Source organism: Rissa tridactyla, chromosome W (genome assembly GCF_028500815.1).
Source record: "Rissa tridactyla isolate bRisTri1 chromosome W, bRisTri1.patW.cur.20221130, whole genome shotgun sequence".
Lineage (NCBI taxonomy): Eukaryota > Metazoa > Chordata > Aves > Charadriiformes > Laridae > Rissa > Rissa tridactyla.
Window position 1 is genome coordinate 8,153,124 of NC_071496.1, and position 18,236 is coordinate 8,171,359.

Sequence of the window (18,236 nt, forward strand, 5' to 3'; positions counted from 1 at the left end):
AAGTGCATAGTTGTACCTTTTTATTCAAAAGGGCAAAGGGGTGGTGGTGGTACAATAATATTTTTTTTAAAAAAACAAACACAACTATTGTCAGGAAACTGCTGTTTATTATCTTGGGTCTCTGTCTGTAGTTTCTTGGTAATAATGTTCTCACTTAAGCAGTGAAGAAACTTAGAATCTGAATCATTTAGCATTAAGAAATAGGCTTATTCTCACCATAGTCTCAACTAGTCTCTTATATCTGTTTCTTCCCCTTGCCCCAAAGAAACAAAATTACTCTGGTAGCATAGTCTGGTGTGAAGACGCTTTGCAATGTCGATAGCTTCTTCTGGGCACTTAAAACTTATATCTTATACAAGTACCTTTTTTTATATTGTGTAGTATATGCTTCAAAGGACCCAGGACCAAGATGAAAATGTGGCTTTGGAGGCTTGCGAGTTTTGGCTGACTTTGGCTGAACAGCCAATTTGTAAAGATGTATTATGTCGGCATCTTACTAAGTAAGTATTAAGAATTACAACTCCTAGTTGTTTTGAAATAGTCGTCTTTAAACTTCAGTTGACTTGTTCCTGGTTACTCTTATAGAGACTGTATCTAGCTTGCTGTATGCTTAGAAGGCGTTTCCTGTAGCTAGTTCTTGTGCATATTAAAAATGGCTGTAGCATAGAGGTCACTGAAAAGACTTCTGAGGATTTCAGACTCAGCTCCAGAAGCAGCATAAACTGTGTCACTGGTGCTTTACCTCGAGCTTAACAGCCTATTAAGCATCATATGGATGCAAAGGTATACTAACGTGCGCTTAAGCTCAAACAAACATCTCCACGTGACATTACCTGTAATATCTGGTGTACCATGAACACGTGGTCTTGACAACTGCTATTGTGAGCAACTCTGTGCAATGCTTCTATGTGCATAGTCATGCCAAGGGTTCTCCATCTTTATGAAGACCATAACAAGATGATGAGATCATGTAGATTTAGGAATCAATTTCATATCAATTGCCACTGCAATTTAAACTTTAAGAAAGCATGTATAATGTGTTCATACTTCTTCAGACTGACAGTAGTTTTTTAAGTTTCAAAAATTTTTTTGTAAGTTTCAAAAAGTTATCCTAAGCCTTAAAATATAGATCCTCAATTGAACGGGAATGAATATCCATGTTTGAGATTTAAACATCTGTGTGTCTGCAGCAGTGCTTGTAACTTTTTTTCAGACTGATCTGAAGACTTTTGCAATAGGAAGCAAATTCTTCAGTGTTCCCAGTAAATGGAGACTCTGTTTTTGACACGTAAATGGTTGTTTTTTGAAAATACTAAAGCAGTTCTGTCTGTGATTCTGTTCTTACAGTCAAGATGTTGAGAGAAGAGACGTATTCTTTTCAGCAAAATTACCATTTTAGACGTAAAGCAATTTTAAAAAAAAAGGGGGGGGGCAGTGTGTCAAAATTTCAGTTCTCATAAGCAATTAGAAAGCAGAGAATTGAGATTAAAACACCTACTGTAGCAGTACAGGAATAGGAGTTAAAAACAAGAGAACCAATGTTAAGAGAAAAGATTTTTAAGTTTTAAAATGTTTTTACTTAACTCCTACTCTTATAGTTCAAAAGACAAAATAATGGTAGCACAGTTCTTGATTCTACCTACCCCCTTCCCAACACCTTTATTCATACTAGTCACCTTCTCAGTATAAAGCTTAAACCTCTTCTTGCCTACATGAACACTGACATTGCAACAGCTTCATCCTCGGTTGTTGTGTTTTTTTAAGGTTTTAAATCTCTAGGAAAACAGATAAGAGTAACATTACATATCTCTCGGCTTTCAATGTCATATTTGTTGAAAGCAACTTGTTTGTTAGTGAGTTCTTTTTGACTAGGGAGCTATAAAAATTTGCCAATACTTGATGATAATCTTAAATTTTTTATATTAGATTAAGTGGGACAAGATCTTCTAAAAACCTTTTTGTTTAATATCTTGTTCCATTTTGCTCCTGTAGGCTTTCTTATAAAATATATAGCTCCTGCATACTTCATGAAGTATGCTGCAGAAATGCCAATGAATGGGCATTGATCTGAATACTTACTGTTCTCTCATTAAAAGTTCAGAAGGTAACGTGCCATTGAGATGTGTGAATATTATTGCTGGCCTGAGTACCTTCAGAAACAGTACTCCTCAGCTGCAGAATATACAGGGATTGAGTCCGTCACTGGTGCTGGGTCGGTCCATGGTGATTTCAGTATTAGCTTGATTTGGCTTGTAATATATCTTTTTATTTTTGTAGTGAATGTGTTTTTCCGTGAAGCATTTGACTTTCTTTCCCCTAGTACTTTTTTTTGCCATACATCAGTACCATTGGAGTCCCATAGTCATAACCAGTTTAATAAGTAAAGTTATAATATAGACTAATGACTTGACTAATGTCAAGATCTCTGCAATGTTGGGGACTTGTCTTAAGGGGTGATACTTGAAGCAATTACAAAAGGATAGGAGGGCTTAATGTAGTTAGACTTCTATCCTTAAGAGTAGTGAGGTAGAGTCTTCAGCCACAGGTAAATAAAGTGACAAATACTATTTGTGAGAGCCAACTTAACTTGTTTATCAAGCATTTTTTGGGAGTTTGAATTTTTACTGAAAAGCTTTAGACTTAATTTCTGAAAGGTGCTTCAGAATAAATTTAATCATGTGTAAGAATATCCTGGTTTTAAAGTGTAAAACTCGGTTGTGCCATCTGGCTACCTCTAGTTAGAAATTAATGCTTTTTCAGATTACAAAGTATTGATGAACCTCATGAAATGGAGTATGGTTAAGATACTAGCTTTTGTTATCAGGCTGAGTCTTCGTTGGTTTTTTTCCTTTGTTTGTTTTTGTTGTTCGGAGGGGGTGGGGATGGTTACAACCAAAATTATGGCCCAGGTGACTGAAAACCAGCTTGCTTTATTTATCTGTTATTTTGACATAGAATCATAGAATATCTTGAGTTGGAAGGGACCCATAAGGATCAAGTCCAACTCCCTGCTCCTCGCAGGACTACCTAAAACTAAATCATATGACTAAGAGCATGGTCCAGATGCTCCTTGAACTCTGACAGGCTTGGTACTGTGACCACTTCCCTGGGGAGCCCGTTCCAGTGACCGACCACCCTCTCAGTGAAGAACCTTTTCCTAATGTCCAATCTGAACTTCCCCTGATGCAGCTTCATTCCATTTCCATGTGTCCTATCGCTGGTCACCAGAGAGAGGAGCTCAGCACCTCCACCTCCGCTGCCACCCTTGAAGAAGTTGTAGACTGCAATGAGGTCACCCTTCAGTCTTCTGTCATGGTTTTGGCCAAATTGGCCAATGGCCGGTGACAGATGCTCCCCTGCAACCTCTTGTACATGGAGAGGAGGAGGAGAGATAAAGAGATTTACAAGTTTAGAAGAAACTAAACTACTTTAATGAAATATTAATAATAAAAAGGAAAATAATGAAATAGATACAGTATATACAAAACTGTATTAAGCTCCCAAGATGACGTCACCGTCACTTTGCTAAAATCCCAAACCCCCACATCTACTGGCTTCCCTTGGTCAACTAGATGGGTGACCTTGTCATAAAAGGAAATTAAGTTGGTTAAGCAGGAATGACCACATTGTCTCTCTAGTGATTTTCAGTAACTCCCAGAATGACCTTCTTCATAATTTTACCAGGCACTGAAGTGAGACTAACAGGCCTGTAATTACCAGGATCTTCCTTTTTGACATGTATTAATATTTCTTTGTAGGTTGATACCTGTACTGGTAAATGGTATGAAATATTCAGAGATCGATATTATTCTGTTGAAGGTAAGCATTGACTTCTTTTATACTCAGTAAGAATATCTGGTTAGTTTCTGACTTGTACATCAGAATGATTGAACTGGTAGTCCATATCTGGTCTGACATCTGTTCAATGGAGATTTAGCTTTCTGGGGCAAGATGTGCTGTTCCAAAAACTAAATGTGACTGCTGCCATGTTTGTTGAAAAATAATCTGTGGACTTTCCTGTTTTACCCCTGTTCCCTCCCACCCAGCTTTGGCAGAGCTGGGATACTTTTACCCATGAAATACTACAGCAAAGCAGCAAAAAAAAAAATGATCAGAATTAATTTTAATGCCCTTCTAGCTTGAACTACACAACTTTTTCCATCACAACATTTTAGAATGTGTCTGTGTACTAGAATTTCTCTATTTCTTCTTCTTTCTAATTCCTTCCTATCAAGAGTAATTTCTTAACAAGAAGGATACTTTGTGCTTTTGTGTGAACTTACCTCTCTTGCTTCTATTTTCCTGTCATTTTTCTGATAAATACTGTAGCAGAATGCAGGAACAATGACATTTTTAGTTAGCTGGGCAGCACAAGTGGGATGTGAATCTTTCATATACTTATAAAATCTTGAACTAAAATTTACACTACATTCTTAACTTTTTTGAGCAATATAGTTGCACTATTTTATCTGATAAAACATTTTGATGACAGGGGGATGTTGAAGAAGATGAAGCTATTCCAGATAGTGAACAGGACATAAGACCTCGTTTTCATCGTTCACGGACGGTAGCTCAGCAACATGAAGAAGACAGTATTGAAGATGATGATGACGATGACGATGATCTTGATGATGATGATGATACTATTTCTGACTGGAATTTAAGTATGTCAAAGTAATGTGTAAAATGTTTTAAAATATAGCTACTTGCATAATACAAGAACCACGGTAAAAAGAGGAGTTTGTGTATAGGAATACTGAGGCTTTGCTTTTGACCAGAAAAAGAACTATCTGCTGATATAATTGGTGGTTGGGACAGAGGGGGAGTCTTTCAGGTGATGTTTTGGCTATGTAACTGTATTGACAAAAGCTAACCATCTGTAAGCTTATTTCAAATATGGCTGATAGAGCTGCAAACATCTACTGGATGCAATTCAACTGAAGCTTTGGATTTTGAATTTTAATTCTACAAGATAATACAAATCATGGATCATCTGTTTAACTTCATTAAAAAAAAAAAAGTCTTACACATTGTTCTTAGCTTGAGGAAGCTTAATAATGCTTTCTTTTACTTCAGTCTTCCCTCTAAATCTGGTTTGTCTTTGATTTTTTTTTAAATTTTTTTCCTTTGTTTGAACATGCTACTACTGACAGCCATTACCAGTAGTTCAGATGTAGTGCAGATGAATGTACCTTGAAGCTTATGGATCAAACAACCTTGAGACATATCTAAGCTTTTAAAATTATTGTTATTATTTTAGAAGAAAATAAGCACAAATATGCTTGCTTTTGTAAAGTATCTTTTTTAATAGCTTTAAATTTATAATGCTGTTCTTGTAGTCATCATTGAGTGTAGAGATTGCAGAATTAAATACATATTTTCTGAAAAATGTAGTTGAAATGACTGAGGGTGCCTTGTGGTCCACAGTTTTGGTTAAGATGATGAGGAAGCTAAAGTTGACTAGGAAAGAGAGAGAACAGAACAGTTAAGAAATCTGTTTTGATATATGCCATCTGGACTTGAGAGAATTTGGATTATCTGAAATTCAGAATTGTATGCCTTATTTCTTATCCAGTGTTCTATATTTGACTTCCAGTTTGAACAGAGAGGAAACATCAGCACACCCTGACAATTAGCAGCATTGCTTACTAATGAGACCTGGTAACTAAATATGAGAGCCCACCTTTCTTTCCTCTAGTAGAAAGCTGAAACAGTCTTAGCTGAAAGGAGCAGGTGCTGGTCTTGGGGAGTCTGTGCTATTTATTATTGCTTTGCAGTGGAGATCTGCTCTGAATTGAGGGCTCATGTTTTGTTTTATTCAAACCTGTTGGACATCATCTAGGAGTAGAGCAGAAAAAGTTTTGTATTTATTATCTATTCTAGTAGTTGCTACCTCCCATCTGAAAACTTATCTGTGTCCTGTTTGGGCTCGCTAGCAGTTTAGGTCCAGTTTAGGAATTTTGCATGTTACATTTGCTACATATATTTTGCCTGATTACCTGTCTTGTATATACTTTTGTTCCACTTGGGTCATTTCTGACAGATTAAGAAGGAACCGAGATCATAATAAGCAAAAATGTGCAGTATAATTTCTGTAATACGAGCATTCTTTATAAATCCATCTTAGCATTATTTGTCTAGACATGACAGCACCACAGCAGAAAACCAGAGTAAGGATTTCTAAATCATGTTTTGAAGTTGTTCTTTTATGACCTTTTGTGTGCTAAAAATATGAGATTAAAAACTTTAAAACAAATTTCGAGGTGGTGTTCATTGTATCGGTGCATCACAGAATTAGGAGTAAGATATAAAAGCTCAGAGCAGAGGTCAGCAAATTTCTTTCAGTCTCTAGAGGTTGATGATTTTTCCTTTTTTTTTTGCTTTGAGACATGGATCATGTTTGAACGCTGTCTTTTTAATCAATTGCTAATATTTTTAGGCTATTTCCCCTTAGTTTCTCCAGTATGTTACATTCATGTCACTCTTCCGCAGTGTTACGCCATCCTGAAATTATATTGCAGCATTGTATACATTACATAATGGTGTGGTTCCTGTCAGTGAGTGTTTTAATATCCCCAGTGTATCCCTTTTAGTGGCTATAAAAATGATGCAAAATTGGCTTTCTAAGAGTGGTGGCTTTGTACCAGAGCACAGTGTATCCCTGTGTATTGTAATGAAATTGAAGTATCTTTCCTCCTAATGCCCTGGCAGCTCAAAGTTAAAATCAGGATTACACTGTCTAACTACAACTGCTTGTATAATAAGCAGAGATTAACACTGTTAATTCCCCTCAGGGAAATGTTCTGCTGCTGCTCTAGATGTCCTGGCTAATGTATTTCGTGATGAACTTCTGCCACACATCTTGCCCCTTTTGAAGGAATTGCTCTTCCATCCCGAATGGGTAGTTAAAGAATCTGGTATCCTTGTTCTTGGAGCAATTGCTGAAGGTAAGGCAACAGTGCATATCAGGTTGCTGAATTTTTGATTGGTTCTAAAGCCGCTCTGATTCCTTCTAGGTGAACTTACTTGTGCAAACAAGTATACATCCTTAGCTGATTTGGTTTAATCTCTACATCTATTAGTTGGTGACTGCAGTTATTTGTTTAATTTTTCATTTTCAAATCTGTGCATGTTTCGGAAGCTAAATAACTTAGATGATTTCTTTTATTCCTCTTTCTTAAATCTGCAGGATATATTTATTGGTCTCTCATGAAGTACCACTTCGATTTGATACAACAGGAATATTTAATAAATTTGAGTGTCGTGGTTTTGGCCAAATTGGCCAATGGCTGGCGACAGATGCTCCCCTCCAGCCTCTCGTGCACGGGGAGGAGGGGGAGAGATAAAGAGAGATTAATGAGTTTAGAAGAAACTAAACTATTTTGATGAATAAAGAATAAAATAAAAAGGAAAATAAAGAAATAGATACAGTATATACAAAACCATATTGAGCTCCCAGGATGATGTCACTGTCAGGCACTGGGGAAGTCCCAGGCTGGACTCAGCGATGGGTGGGAACCAGGTTCCAGAGTTGGAGTCAGGAACACACGGATCGGGATCAAAGGCAGATGAACAGACAGGGTCCTCCTCAGACATCAGCCACTGAAGAAAGAGAGCTGACCCTTTGATCCCTCAGCTTTTATACTGAGCGTGGGGCAGATGGGATGGAATACCCCTGTTGGTCAATTTTTGGTCTCCTGTCCTGTCCACTCCTCCCTGCAGGTGGGACCCCTCTACGCTTTTCCTCTTCCGACCCTCCAACAGGGCAAATAACAAAGTTAGCTGACCTTGGTTGTTATAGCAGTAAGTATAAGCAAGAGCCTCTCTGCGTACCATTCCTTGGCACAAACTGTCTTATCACTCTGAACAAACCATTTTAGACACAATATGCTGTTAATTTCAGAGAGTTAGAAGAGGCCTAGCTAAGAAATAAAATTGCTGAACAGAAAGTTGGTTCTGTTTTACCTCAAACCAGGACATTGAGACTTACATTTCATTCAGTGTTTTCAGAAATGGCAAAAACCGGTCCTGTGACTTCAGTGCACTTAGCCGCTTTTTGTGGATGGTTCTCTGATATAAATGTGATAACTTCCATTTCTTTGTATTTACTTCCAGGCTTGGCTTTATGCCTCTATTTCCAGCATCTCTGTCCGTTTTGCAAACTGAAGGAATATGTTTGGGTCCATGCCTGGATTTTCTATCTTTTCCTACAGTGCCTAGTGAACATATTTTTTCTTTGTTGTCAGAAAACTTTTTTTGTTGGTTTTGATTTCAGGTCAAGCAAGGTAAAAGTTAGTACTTCTGGCAAATCTCAGTGTATTACTGCCCTTGCTGACTTGAAGTGTGTAGCTTTTATTGCTGGTCAGTATTTGTGTGGTATTAGGAGAAAACAAGAAGAAAATTAAATTTCTTAAGGAATCCTTTTTAATGATATGATGATTTGTTTTCAAGGCTTAATCTTTCTCCTCTTGTTGTCTTGGTCACTCTGAGTAGACTGGCATAAGACTTCTAAGCTTTATAAACTAATTTTATTTGGATGTTCTTGCTATACTTGATTTAATAAAGAAGAATTTCTGGAGACTGGGGAAGCACTGAAGTAGAAATGTAGTTAAAATGAATGTAAATTTGATTGGGGATTTTAATTATTGTTTATGGTGAGTTTTCTTTTTAGGACTTAACATAAATTAGATAGACTTGCTTTGTATATTGTTAAAATGTATTACTACATGCTAGAAGATGAAAATATGTCCCTTCTAGGAAATAACAAAAAGTTCTATTACATTTTCTAATTCTTGTACTGTAATAGCTATATTTTTCCTTCTAGGCTGCATGCAGGGTATGATTCCATATCTTCCTGAGCTGATCCCTCACCTTATTCAGTGCCTCTCTAACAAAAAGGCTCTTGTGCGCTCCATTACATGCTGGACTCTTAGTCGCTATGCACACTGGGTAGTTAGTCAACCCCCAGACACATACTTGAAGCCATTAATGACTGAGTTGCTAAAGCGTATTCTGGATAGCAACAAGAGAGTACAAGAAGCTGCCTGCAGGTGAGCCAAAGCTTAAACAAAAAGCACTATCCATGACACTGCTTTTTCATGGGAAACTTTTAATGCCTTTATTGATGAATGCATGACTCCATTTCTAGATCTTTAAGTATTTTATTTTTTCCTTTTGAATTGGAGTAGGTTCAGCTGCTTCTAAAGTAGTTACAAATTACCGCGAGTTGTAATAAAATGAAAACAGATAATTTGTACTGTCCAGTTTGTTTTCAGAGTATATGAATTGCCAAACTAAACAATCTATTACAGTAAAAGAAATTATCTGTATATGACACCTGTTTATTTTCAATATTTGAAGTTTCATTGACCAGAAATCTGTCTTTTATATGCCTATAAACAAGGTCAGTACTGATGACAAAGGAAAACTTTCATTGCATTAGTGGTGGTGTTTATATTTATCTCAGGATTACCAAAACATTTGGGTTACAGTTATTTCAAGGGATATTCCCTTTCTCTTGAAAGGAGATCCTTAGAGGTAAGAGTCCCTTCTCCCCCTTGTCTGCTGATATTTAAAAAAAATAAAAATAAAAATAAAATTATTGGACACACCAATAATGGAATGGGTACACCTCTTGTGCAGGAAACTCAGCAAATAAAGCTTTTACGTGTCAGTTTGCATGGGGCAGGAGTGTACACAGCTGACTGCCAGGAAAGTTTCTTCATAAAGCAGAATTAGATTTGTAACAGGTATGCATAACAGGTTTTACAGGAATATTTTTAAACTTTGCTCATTGCAATATAAGAGCTGAATCTTTGTGTTCAATCAAAATAGATTGAGTTTGTCTCAGTAATACCATTTTAAAAACATACCTTGGATGAATTTGAGGACTAAATATAGTTCTATGTTTAAACATAAATGGGTAGTGTGGGGTGTTTTGGGGTGGTCTTGTTTTGTTTTTTCCAAGATACTGACTGACCTGTTTGGGGTGTTTTTTTTGTCATTCAGTGCCTTTGCTACTCTAGAAGAGGAGGCTTGTACAGAGCTTGTTCCTTATCTTGCGTATATACTTGACACTTTGGTCTTCGCATTTAGTAAATACCAGCATAAAAACCTGCTCATTCTTTATGATGCTATAGGAACACTAGCAGATTCTGTAGGACATCATCTAAATAAACCAGTGAGTATACCTTATGCTCTGTAGAAGCATTTGTCGTATATTGAAAAACTGGTTCGGTGGGTTTTGTAGCGTGCTTTACATGTTATAAAACAGAAATGCTGACCTTTCTGTGTAGGTTTCAATAAGAATTATTTACATATAAAATACATAGACTGCATGTAATTTTCCCAATAAACAGTTGTGTGTGTGGTGGCTTGTGAAATGTATTTCTCGTTATTGTGACTTTTTTCCTCATTCTCAGAATTTTTCAGCTCAGAGGAGATACATATATCAATATAGATATGAAATGGGGCTTTAAAGAAATTGGTGGGGTGTGTGTGCTAATTTCTAATGACTGAATTTTTTAATTTTTTTTGTAACCGCTTTCAGTAAGCTGCTCTGTGTGTCTTTCCAATGTATTGAAGCACATCATCATTAGAAATTGCTTTATCAGAGAGCGGGACAGATGTGCATTTTATATATAAAAACGCAGAATCCTTTGGACAAAGCACAGATAACGCACAGGCAAATATAGTAGGTTTTTTGTAGTGTACATATGTTCATTAATAGGATATGCATACATATCGTGCATCTTATGATGGCTATTGAAATTTGCTTTATTTCTCTATAGTGCTTCACATGACATAGACACACTAGAATAAAACCATTTGGGTTGTTGCCATGGCATTTTACTTGCCATCTAAGACTCCACACCATCAAAAGACATCTTTTCCAATCTCTCTCTGGCCCTGGCCAGCTTGACATTTGACAGCACGAGGAGGAAGCTAAATGGGAGCTCCTGGTGATGGTGGGACTTTCTTCAGTCATTTAGAATATTGTATCTTTGGACATAGCATTATCTGTCAGCATCTGTTGGCTCTTTGAATACTTTCTGGGAGCAACAGTACTACAGGGTTGCCTTGCTTAATGTCCTTGTGACTGTGACAGCAGTGGCAGGGAAGATGCAACATCTTTATACGGAATTGGTAAGTGCGCCCTTCTGGAGGGATAGAAAATTACTTTCTTCAAGGATGGGTAGTTGCTTGAGGAAGAGGTTTCAGGAACTTGGGAGGATAGGGTTGTAGCATCAGGGCAATGGGAGATGGTTGAGAAAAGCAGATGGCAGATGCACAGCCAGATTGCATTGCTGGTAAAAACATTTTCTGTAGGCCCTGAGGCAATCCTATAGATTTGTAACAACCCAGGCAGCTATTAAAAGTTGCTAGACTGAAGCCAAACCTGGAGGAATAGATTCATTCTGCAAAGGTACTTATGTGCCTCAGCAAAAAATCTTAAGACATAAATTGTAAATTCTAATATTAAACTACTACTTCATATTGCAACAATGATTGAATTGCAGTATATCAATTTTCTTTTGCTGAAAAAGTAGAATATATCAATTCTTAATATATCAATTTTCTAACTTTGAAATAAACTAGTATGCAATGAAGTGTTTCAGTAGCTGATGCATTTTCATCCTAAACAGGAATATATTCAGATGCTAATGCCTCCATTAATCCAGAAGTGGAACATGTTGAAGGATGAAGATAAAGATCTCTTCCCTTTATTAGAGGTAAATGTTAAAATTTGAATATGTTTTATCAACTTCTTTTAGGAATTGCCCCTTTTACTAAAGATGCTCCCACTAGGAAGTGTGACTATAAAAGCTGACAGTGTTGGATATTTCCCATTATGGAGAAAATATGACTGTAGTGAGAAAATCTTGTGACTGAGGAAATGTCATTAGGTTTAGAAGAAATCTTTTAGATATTTTTTTCTGCCATTCTAGAGTGTTTTCTTTGGGTTTCTTTAAAAAAAAAAAAAAATTGTTCCATCCCCCTGTTGTTCTTGTCTTCTCTTCTTGCTCTCCCTTCATCCCTCCATTAAAACTATCAGACAGGCTGAATGTATGAACCAGACCATGTAGTCTATTCTCTGTACTTTCCAAGTGTGAAGCAGGAAAACACTTCTAGAGAAATCTCTTGGGTTATGTTAGGGCTTGTACATCGTCAGGATACTGAAGTTTAGTGTAAGTGCTAGCTGAATTATAGTAACAGTCTTCATATGAACTTTCTTGACCACCTCTAAGATGCTGCTTAGAATCATAGAATCATAGGGTTGGAAGGGACCTCTGGAGATCATCTAGTCCAACCCCCCTGCCAGAGCAGGGTCACCTAGAGCAAGTTACACAGGAACGCATCCAGGCGGGTTTTGAATGTCTCCAGAGATGGAGACTCCACCACCTCTCTGGGCAGCCTGTGCCAGGGCTCTGCCACCCTCAAAGTAAAGAAGTTCCTCCTCACATTTAGGTGGAACTTCCTATGCTCAAGTTTGTGCCCATGACCTCTTGTCCTGTCCCTGGGCACCACTGAAAAGAGCCTGGCCCCATCCTCCTGTCACCCACCCTTTCAGTATTTATGAGTGTTGATAAGGTCCCCCCTCAGCCGTCTTTTTTCCAGACTGAAGAGACCCAAATCCCTCAGCCTTTCTTCATAAGAGAGGTGTTCCAGTCCCCTCAGCATCTTGGTAGCCCTTTGCTGTCCCCTCTCCAGCAGTTCCCTGTCCTTCTTGAACCAGGGAGCCCAGAACTGGACACAGTACTCCAGGTGCGGCCTCACCAGGTGCTTCTGAGAAGTTTTCTCAACTAACATACGTAGAAGAGAGTAACAATTAGCTGATAGTTGCCTTGGCTCAGCTAATCAGTACTGCCTTTCTAGGTTGTTTTTACTTAATCAGTTACTTGTGGGTATACTTAAAATGCTTTTAATTTACCTCTCCCAAGTAAAAGGGTTTTTTTTTAAATTTTATTCCAGTGCCTGTCATCAGTTGCTACTGCCTTGCAATCTGGCTTTCTTCCGTACTGTGAACCTGTGTACCAGCGCTGTGTAAATCTGGTGCAGAAGACTCTTGCGCAAGCCATGGTATTTTTCTGTTGCTATTCCAATTTTTTCAGAATATCTCCTTAAACCAGTGTATTAACTATGTAAAGTTATGGATTTGCAGGGAGATTTGTAGTATTAATGATTGACTATTTAAATGAAGCTGCAGTTCTGAAACAAATTTGTTTGTTCGTTTTGATTTTACTTTTATGCATACCCCTGAGAAAATGTAATACTCTTTTTGAAAATGTGTACTTATTTGTTGCAGTTGCACAATGCTCAGCCAGACCAATATGAGGCTCCAGATAAAGATTTCATGATTGTGGCTCTTGATTTACTCAGTGGTTTAGCTGAAGGGCTTGGAGGCAACATTGAACAGCTAGTGGCTCGCAGCAATATCCTGACGCTAATGTACCAATGCATGCAGGTGAGATGAGTAACCTGTTTAATCCAAGGATTTTCTTTCTTAAGAGAATCGGAAACACTTCTAGAATTGTCAGGTTTTTTTCTTCCTCTCTTTAGGATAAAATGCCTGAGGTACGGCAGAGTTCTTTTGCATTGTTAGGTGATCTGACAAAGGCGTGTTTTCAGCATGTTAAGCCTTGCATCGGTATGTTTCTTTTACATATTAAATAATTAACATGTTTTACAAACTGATAAGAGGCTGGTTTAGCTATGGTTAAGTTCCCTTTTCTGTGGCTTGCCTTGTCATGGTGTTGTAAGTTTTTATTTTCCTTTATCAGCAAGGGTCTGTAGTCTTTTCTCCTTTGAACTGTGTGTTTAAGACGTGTTCTTTTTGTAGACAGTGCAAAAGTTCGTTTTGCTGCTTGATTTTTATAACGTAACATGCTTCTTGTTGTGCTGGAACACAGCAAAACAGATGTACTTAGACTTCAATTAGAACAGTTGCTTGCTTTGATAAATTCTTGAATTTGTAGCTTTTTTTGTACATATAATTTATATATAATGAAATTAGAAGACTTGGCTAGAGGGTAGGTTTTGGGGTTTTTTTTTGTATTGTTCTTAATTTCAGTAGGGAAGTAGCATCAGTTATACACTTTCATGATATTCACTGTCTCTTCCCTCAAATACTCTTGAGATACACTTAACTTGACAAATGAATGCTTGGATAGGCTTAGAATTTAAAATTTATTTGGCAGATGTTATAATCTGTCTTTGTGACTAATATTTTATTAAAAGTTAATCAAGGCTGTGATTTGCCTTCTAGGCTTCATTGCTGTTGGCTGTTGTTTTTTGGGGGGAGTGGTGGGGTGGTGTTGTGTTTGGTAGGTTTTTTTGTTGTTGGGGTTTTTTTGCTTTGGGGCTTTAGCACAGCTGAATACATAGCTATCCAGGTGTGTCGTCTTCTTCCCTCACCTCTGGGAAGGGTAGAAAAAAGGTTTCTAGAGTTACATAAAGGTAAAGCCCATTAGAAATATTTTTAAATCATAGTTTGAAAAGATTTGCATTGATCTACTTAGGTTATAAAATCCAGGTTAATCTGATACATAGCAGAAATACAGCTCTTGTTGATTCAGGTATAATGCTTTACAATAATTTTAAATATGCTTACACTATTTTAAACACACACACGCCCTGTGATCTTACAGTAATGGGACAAGATGGTTGTATTGTGTGATGAGATTTTAAAATGTTGTTCTTTCTAGCTGATTTCATGCCCATTTTGGGAACCAACCTAAACCCTGAATTCATTTCTGTGTGTAACAATGCCACCTGGGCAATTGGAGAAATCTCCATCCAGATGGGTAAGATTTATTTTTTTCTTTGAATCTTTGCACATTTAGAATGGTTTGTCTGGGTTGGCTTTTTTTTTTTTTAATTTTAGTGATACTTTCATGTTAAAATTTAAATTAAATTTGATATTCTTGTCCTTGATAGTAAGATCAATGTACCAGATCTAAATAGATTATGTATATTAATGGTCATTTTCTTTTGAATGTTTCTTTTTGGCTGTTTCAGGTATAGAGATGCAGTCTTATATTCCAATGGTGTTGCACCAGCTTGTAGAAATAATTAACAGACCCAACACACCAAAGACATTGTTAGAGAACACAGGTACCCAAAAACCGAACCATTCATGGTGAAGGGAATTAGAGATACTTTTTTTTATAATGATTTAAAAAATTGCATAGAACTTATGTTATTGCTCTGTATTTGACTTTTTAAGCAAAACCATCTGTTTTGCAGAAGCTCTTACAAGTCTCAGTCTTGCAGCAAAACATCTATCGTATATCTAGATTATTAAAGTTATTGCTTTCTCACCTTTATAACACTTTATATTTATTTGTCATCTATTTAGGTATTCTTCCAATTTTATTTATGTATACAATATGACAAATGTATGCAGTAACACTTAAAGACTTAGTGGCTTTACGCTGATTTTAATATATGCATGTCCTTACACATGTGTACTGTATATTTATGTCTAGTGTTTGAAACAAATTAATTGGCATGTATAAAACAAATAATGAACTCTTTGAATTTACAAAAAATGCACTTCTTTTTTTTAAGATTAATTTGTAGTAATATGCACTAAAATCTAAATCTGTGATGGCAGTTTTACCACAACATAACTAAAATTATGTATAATTACCTGGTCACTTAATAACAAATTTCAGTGGCATGCATGTTTTTATGTTCTGGCCAGCAGCTTTGCCTTCCAAATTGGGAGCAGTCCCCAAATGCCTTATTGAATCAGAATTTCTGAGGCTTGTTTCTTTTGCATTTATAGAGGGCATGTTCTGGTATGTAGAGCACCTTCCATACTTCAGCAAAACTTTATTAATAATTTAACAGGTTTCTGGTTTACTATTTTAGTAATTGAGAAACTTTTGACTTTTTTCTGTTTGAAAACTGTCTTGTAAGAAAAATGATAATTTAGTCATTATACTTGACATAATTTTGAGCTAAGTATGAGATAAATCGGAGAGAGATTTCTTTCAATGCATATTTTTCCTCCAGTATTCTCTACACCCCACCCCCCACCCCCTTGTTTAGTATGGAAGGCGAACTTGAAGGAAAAATTGCCTAGTTGTCTGGCATATTTTAGGCACTGATTTTTGAAATTGTGATTTTGGAGCAAATAACTAATTGTTATGAAATACGCCATAGAATAATATAGCAATATAAATTTTCTTTCCCCCTGCCCCAACCCCCTTCATCTACAATGATGGATGTGTAATACCTGTAACTGAGAAGCATCCAGTACTTAAAAGTTTGCTTCCAGCACTGCTAGAGAATTTTTTGAAGCATCCAAACACTGACTTTTTTTTTTAGTATCTTAATAGTTACTTTAAATGCGCATAACTGCAAATAAATGTTGAGTGCGGTGTACTTATAAGTTTGTTGTGGGATATTGTGCTGCATGCCATTGGTACCTGCAAGAGTGTTACTGTTTTCTGCTTTAGGTTGTTATGTAATGAGCCATGAAAACACTTCTCCTATGGAAACACATGAGACCACCTTAAGTAAAAGTAGTTGCATAGAAAATAATGAGTATATGCCAAAAAGTTAAGCTGTGACAGAAACTACTATTCCTTGTACAGACTGTAGCTGTGAGAACTTACAGATAAACCTTAAAAGTGTGTTTTCATTTGAAAGTAGCACTTCAAATGCAGTTTTATAAGTTAGATATGCCGAAAATTTGAGACACTGCATATTGAAATTGAGTAATGTCTGGGCAAAATAGTACATTACCAGTGAGCCACAGCTTTAAGGGAATGAGAACGTTTCAAACTGCTAGTATATCCTACACTAAACTTTTATTGGAGAAAGCATCATCTGCTTTATTGCATGTTTCATGAAACTGTTCACAAATGCCTGTTAATTAGTGTTGCATAGTACGTCCCTTGAACATAGGTTTCTTTTCTCTGCTTCATATAAATCTGCTGGATTTTAGTACTATTCATGTATTTTGCTTCAAGTAATCCTGATACATTATTCCCCACCTTCTCCTTTTTCTGAAGATTAATCTTTTGTGAGTTGAGCAAACACCATTAAAACACATTTGCATGATGATATTTTCTTCAGTCTGTCCCTCAGAACAAAGGACCATGCTATCTAATCATCCAAAGAAGCGGTTTTGCTTTTCATGTGCCCTTATGCTTTTGTATCAGAAGTCAGATTCTTATACAACTTTTATGAGGAAGCCTTTTCCGAACAGGAGAAATATTGGGATTAAAGAATTAATTTTCTGCAGTCAGTTGCTGTGAGTTAGCAACCACTTTAAATTCTCTACAAGATTATGAAGAAAACAAATATTTGGTGCTCTGAGAAGTGTTTAATCTATTTAGTGTTTATTATATAGACCACAATATATTCAATGTAAAAGTATTTATAAATGTATTTTTACTAATAGATAGTAGGTCTATTAAAATCTTGAATTCAGAATATTGAAAAAATAAAACATTTAGGACTACTTGATACTAAAACTGAAAATGGTTAATTCCTTTCTGTCAAGAGTATCCATAATAATACTTTTTAATAAAAATTTTGAAGTGTATGGTAGGTAAATTTACTGTAAGAGGTGATTCTGAAGAGGGCAGAATGACTGCTTACATCAGAAAGCCTTTGGATTTTAAATTGTGTTTTTTGGTGTTCTCTCATTTTCTTCTTTAATTTTTCTTTTACCCTGGAGAGTATACCATATATGTTGCTGCCTCTTATTTAGGGGGTGGTAATAAACAGCACTGGTGAAATCTTGTGTTTACTATCATACACAGATTCTGTTGGCTTCTGTTTCTGAGTTATTTGTTGTTTTTTCTTTATTTTTTCTCCTCCCCCCTCATTTGCTCATGTCTTGGTTGGCGTTTGGTGGTGTATAACCGTGATTGCATTACCTTAGCAATAACAATTGGTCGTCTTGGTTACGTTTGTCCTCAAGAGGTGGCCCCCATGCTACAGCAGTTTATAAGACCCTGGTGTGTATTATTTAATCTTTTTTTTTTTATTCATTTTTCTTCACTCTCTTTCTTTCTTCTATCTCACTTTTAGATATATTTTCAGTTGGTTACAAAATCTCAATCCTTAATCATTGCCAAACATGTGACTAATCTTGTCCTATCAGGTTTGTGAGTTTTTAGTAGCACTGTCATGTATTCTTTATGTTGTGGCTAACGACTAATTTATGCATGGGATAAGATTGTCACATGCTTGCGTGTTAAAGCTTGACTACAAAA

At 36.5% G+C, this 18,236-nt stretch overlaps 1 protein-coding gene across 5 annotated transcripts in view; it reads left to right on the forward strand.

Annotated features, from left to right (window-relative positions):
* Positions 1 to 18,236, forward strand: part of LOC128902131 (transportin-1-like) — an 88,938-nt gene that overhangs the window by 59,827 nt on the left and 10,875 nt on the right. For 4 of the 5 annotated variants that reach the window (XM_054184542.1, XM_054184544.1, XM_054184545.1 and 1 more), the window contains 13 exons: positions 382 to 500; positions 3,759 to 3,819; positions 4,493 to 4,664; positions 6,795 to 6,947; positions 8,825 to 9,050; positions 10,009 to 10,180; positions 11,646 to 11,732; positions 12,973 to 13,080; positions 13,307 to 13,465; positions 13,561 to 13,648; positions 14,706 to 14,804; positions 15,019 to 15,114; positions 17,903 to 17,978. In XM_054184542.1, coding sequence (XP_054040517.1) covers positions 382 to 500; positions 3,759 to 3,819; positions 4,493 to 4,664; positions 6,795 to 6,947; positions 8,825 to 9,050; positions 10,009 to 10,180; positions 11,646 to 11,732; positions 12,973 to 13,080; positions 13,307 to 13,465; positions 13,561 to 13,648; positions 14,706 to 14,804; positions 15,019 to 15,114; positions 17,903 to 17,978 — 1,616 coding nt within the window. Of the gene's footprint in view, positions 1 to 381; positions 501 to 3,758; positions 3,820 to 4,492; positions 4,665 to 6,794; positions 6,948 to 8,824; positions 9,051 to 10,008; positions 10,181 to 11,645; positions 11,733 to 12,972; positions 13,081 to 13,306; positions 13,466 to 13,560; positions 13,649 to 14,705; positions 14,805 to 15,018; positions 15,115 to 17,902; positions 17,979 to 18,236 lie in introns of those variants that run through there. The other variant, XR_008463641.1, reaches the window with a different exon arrangement.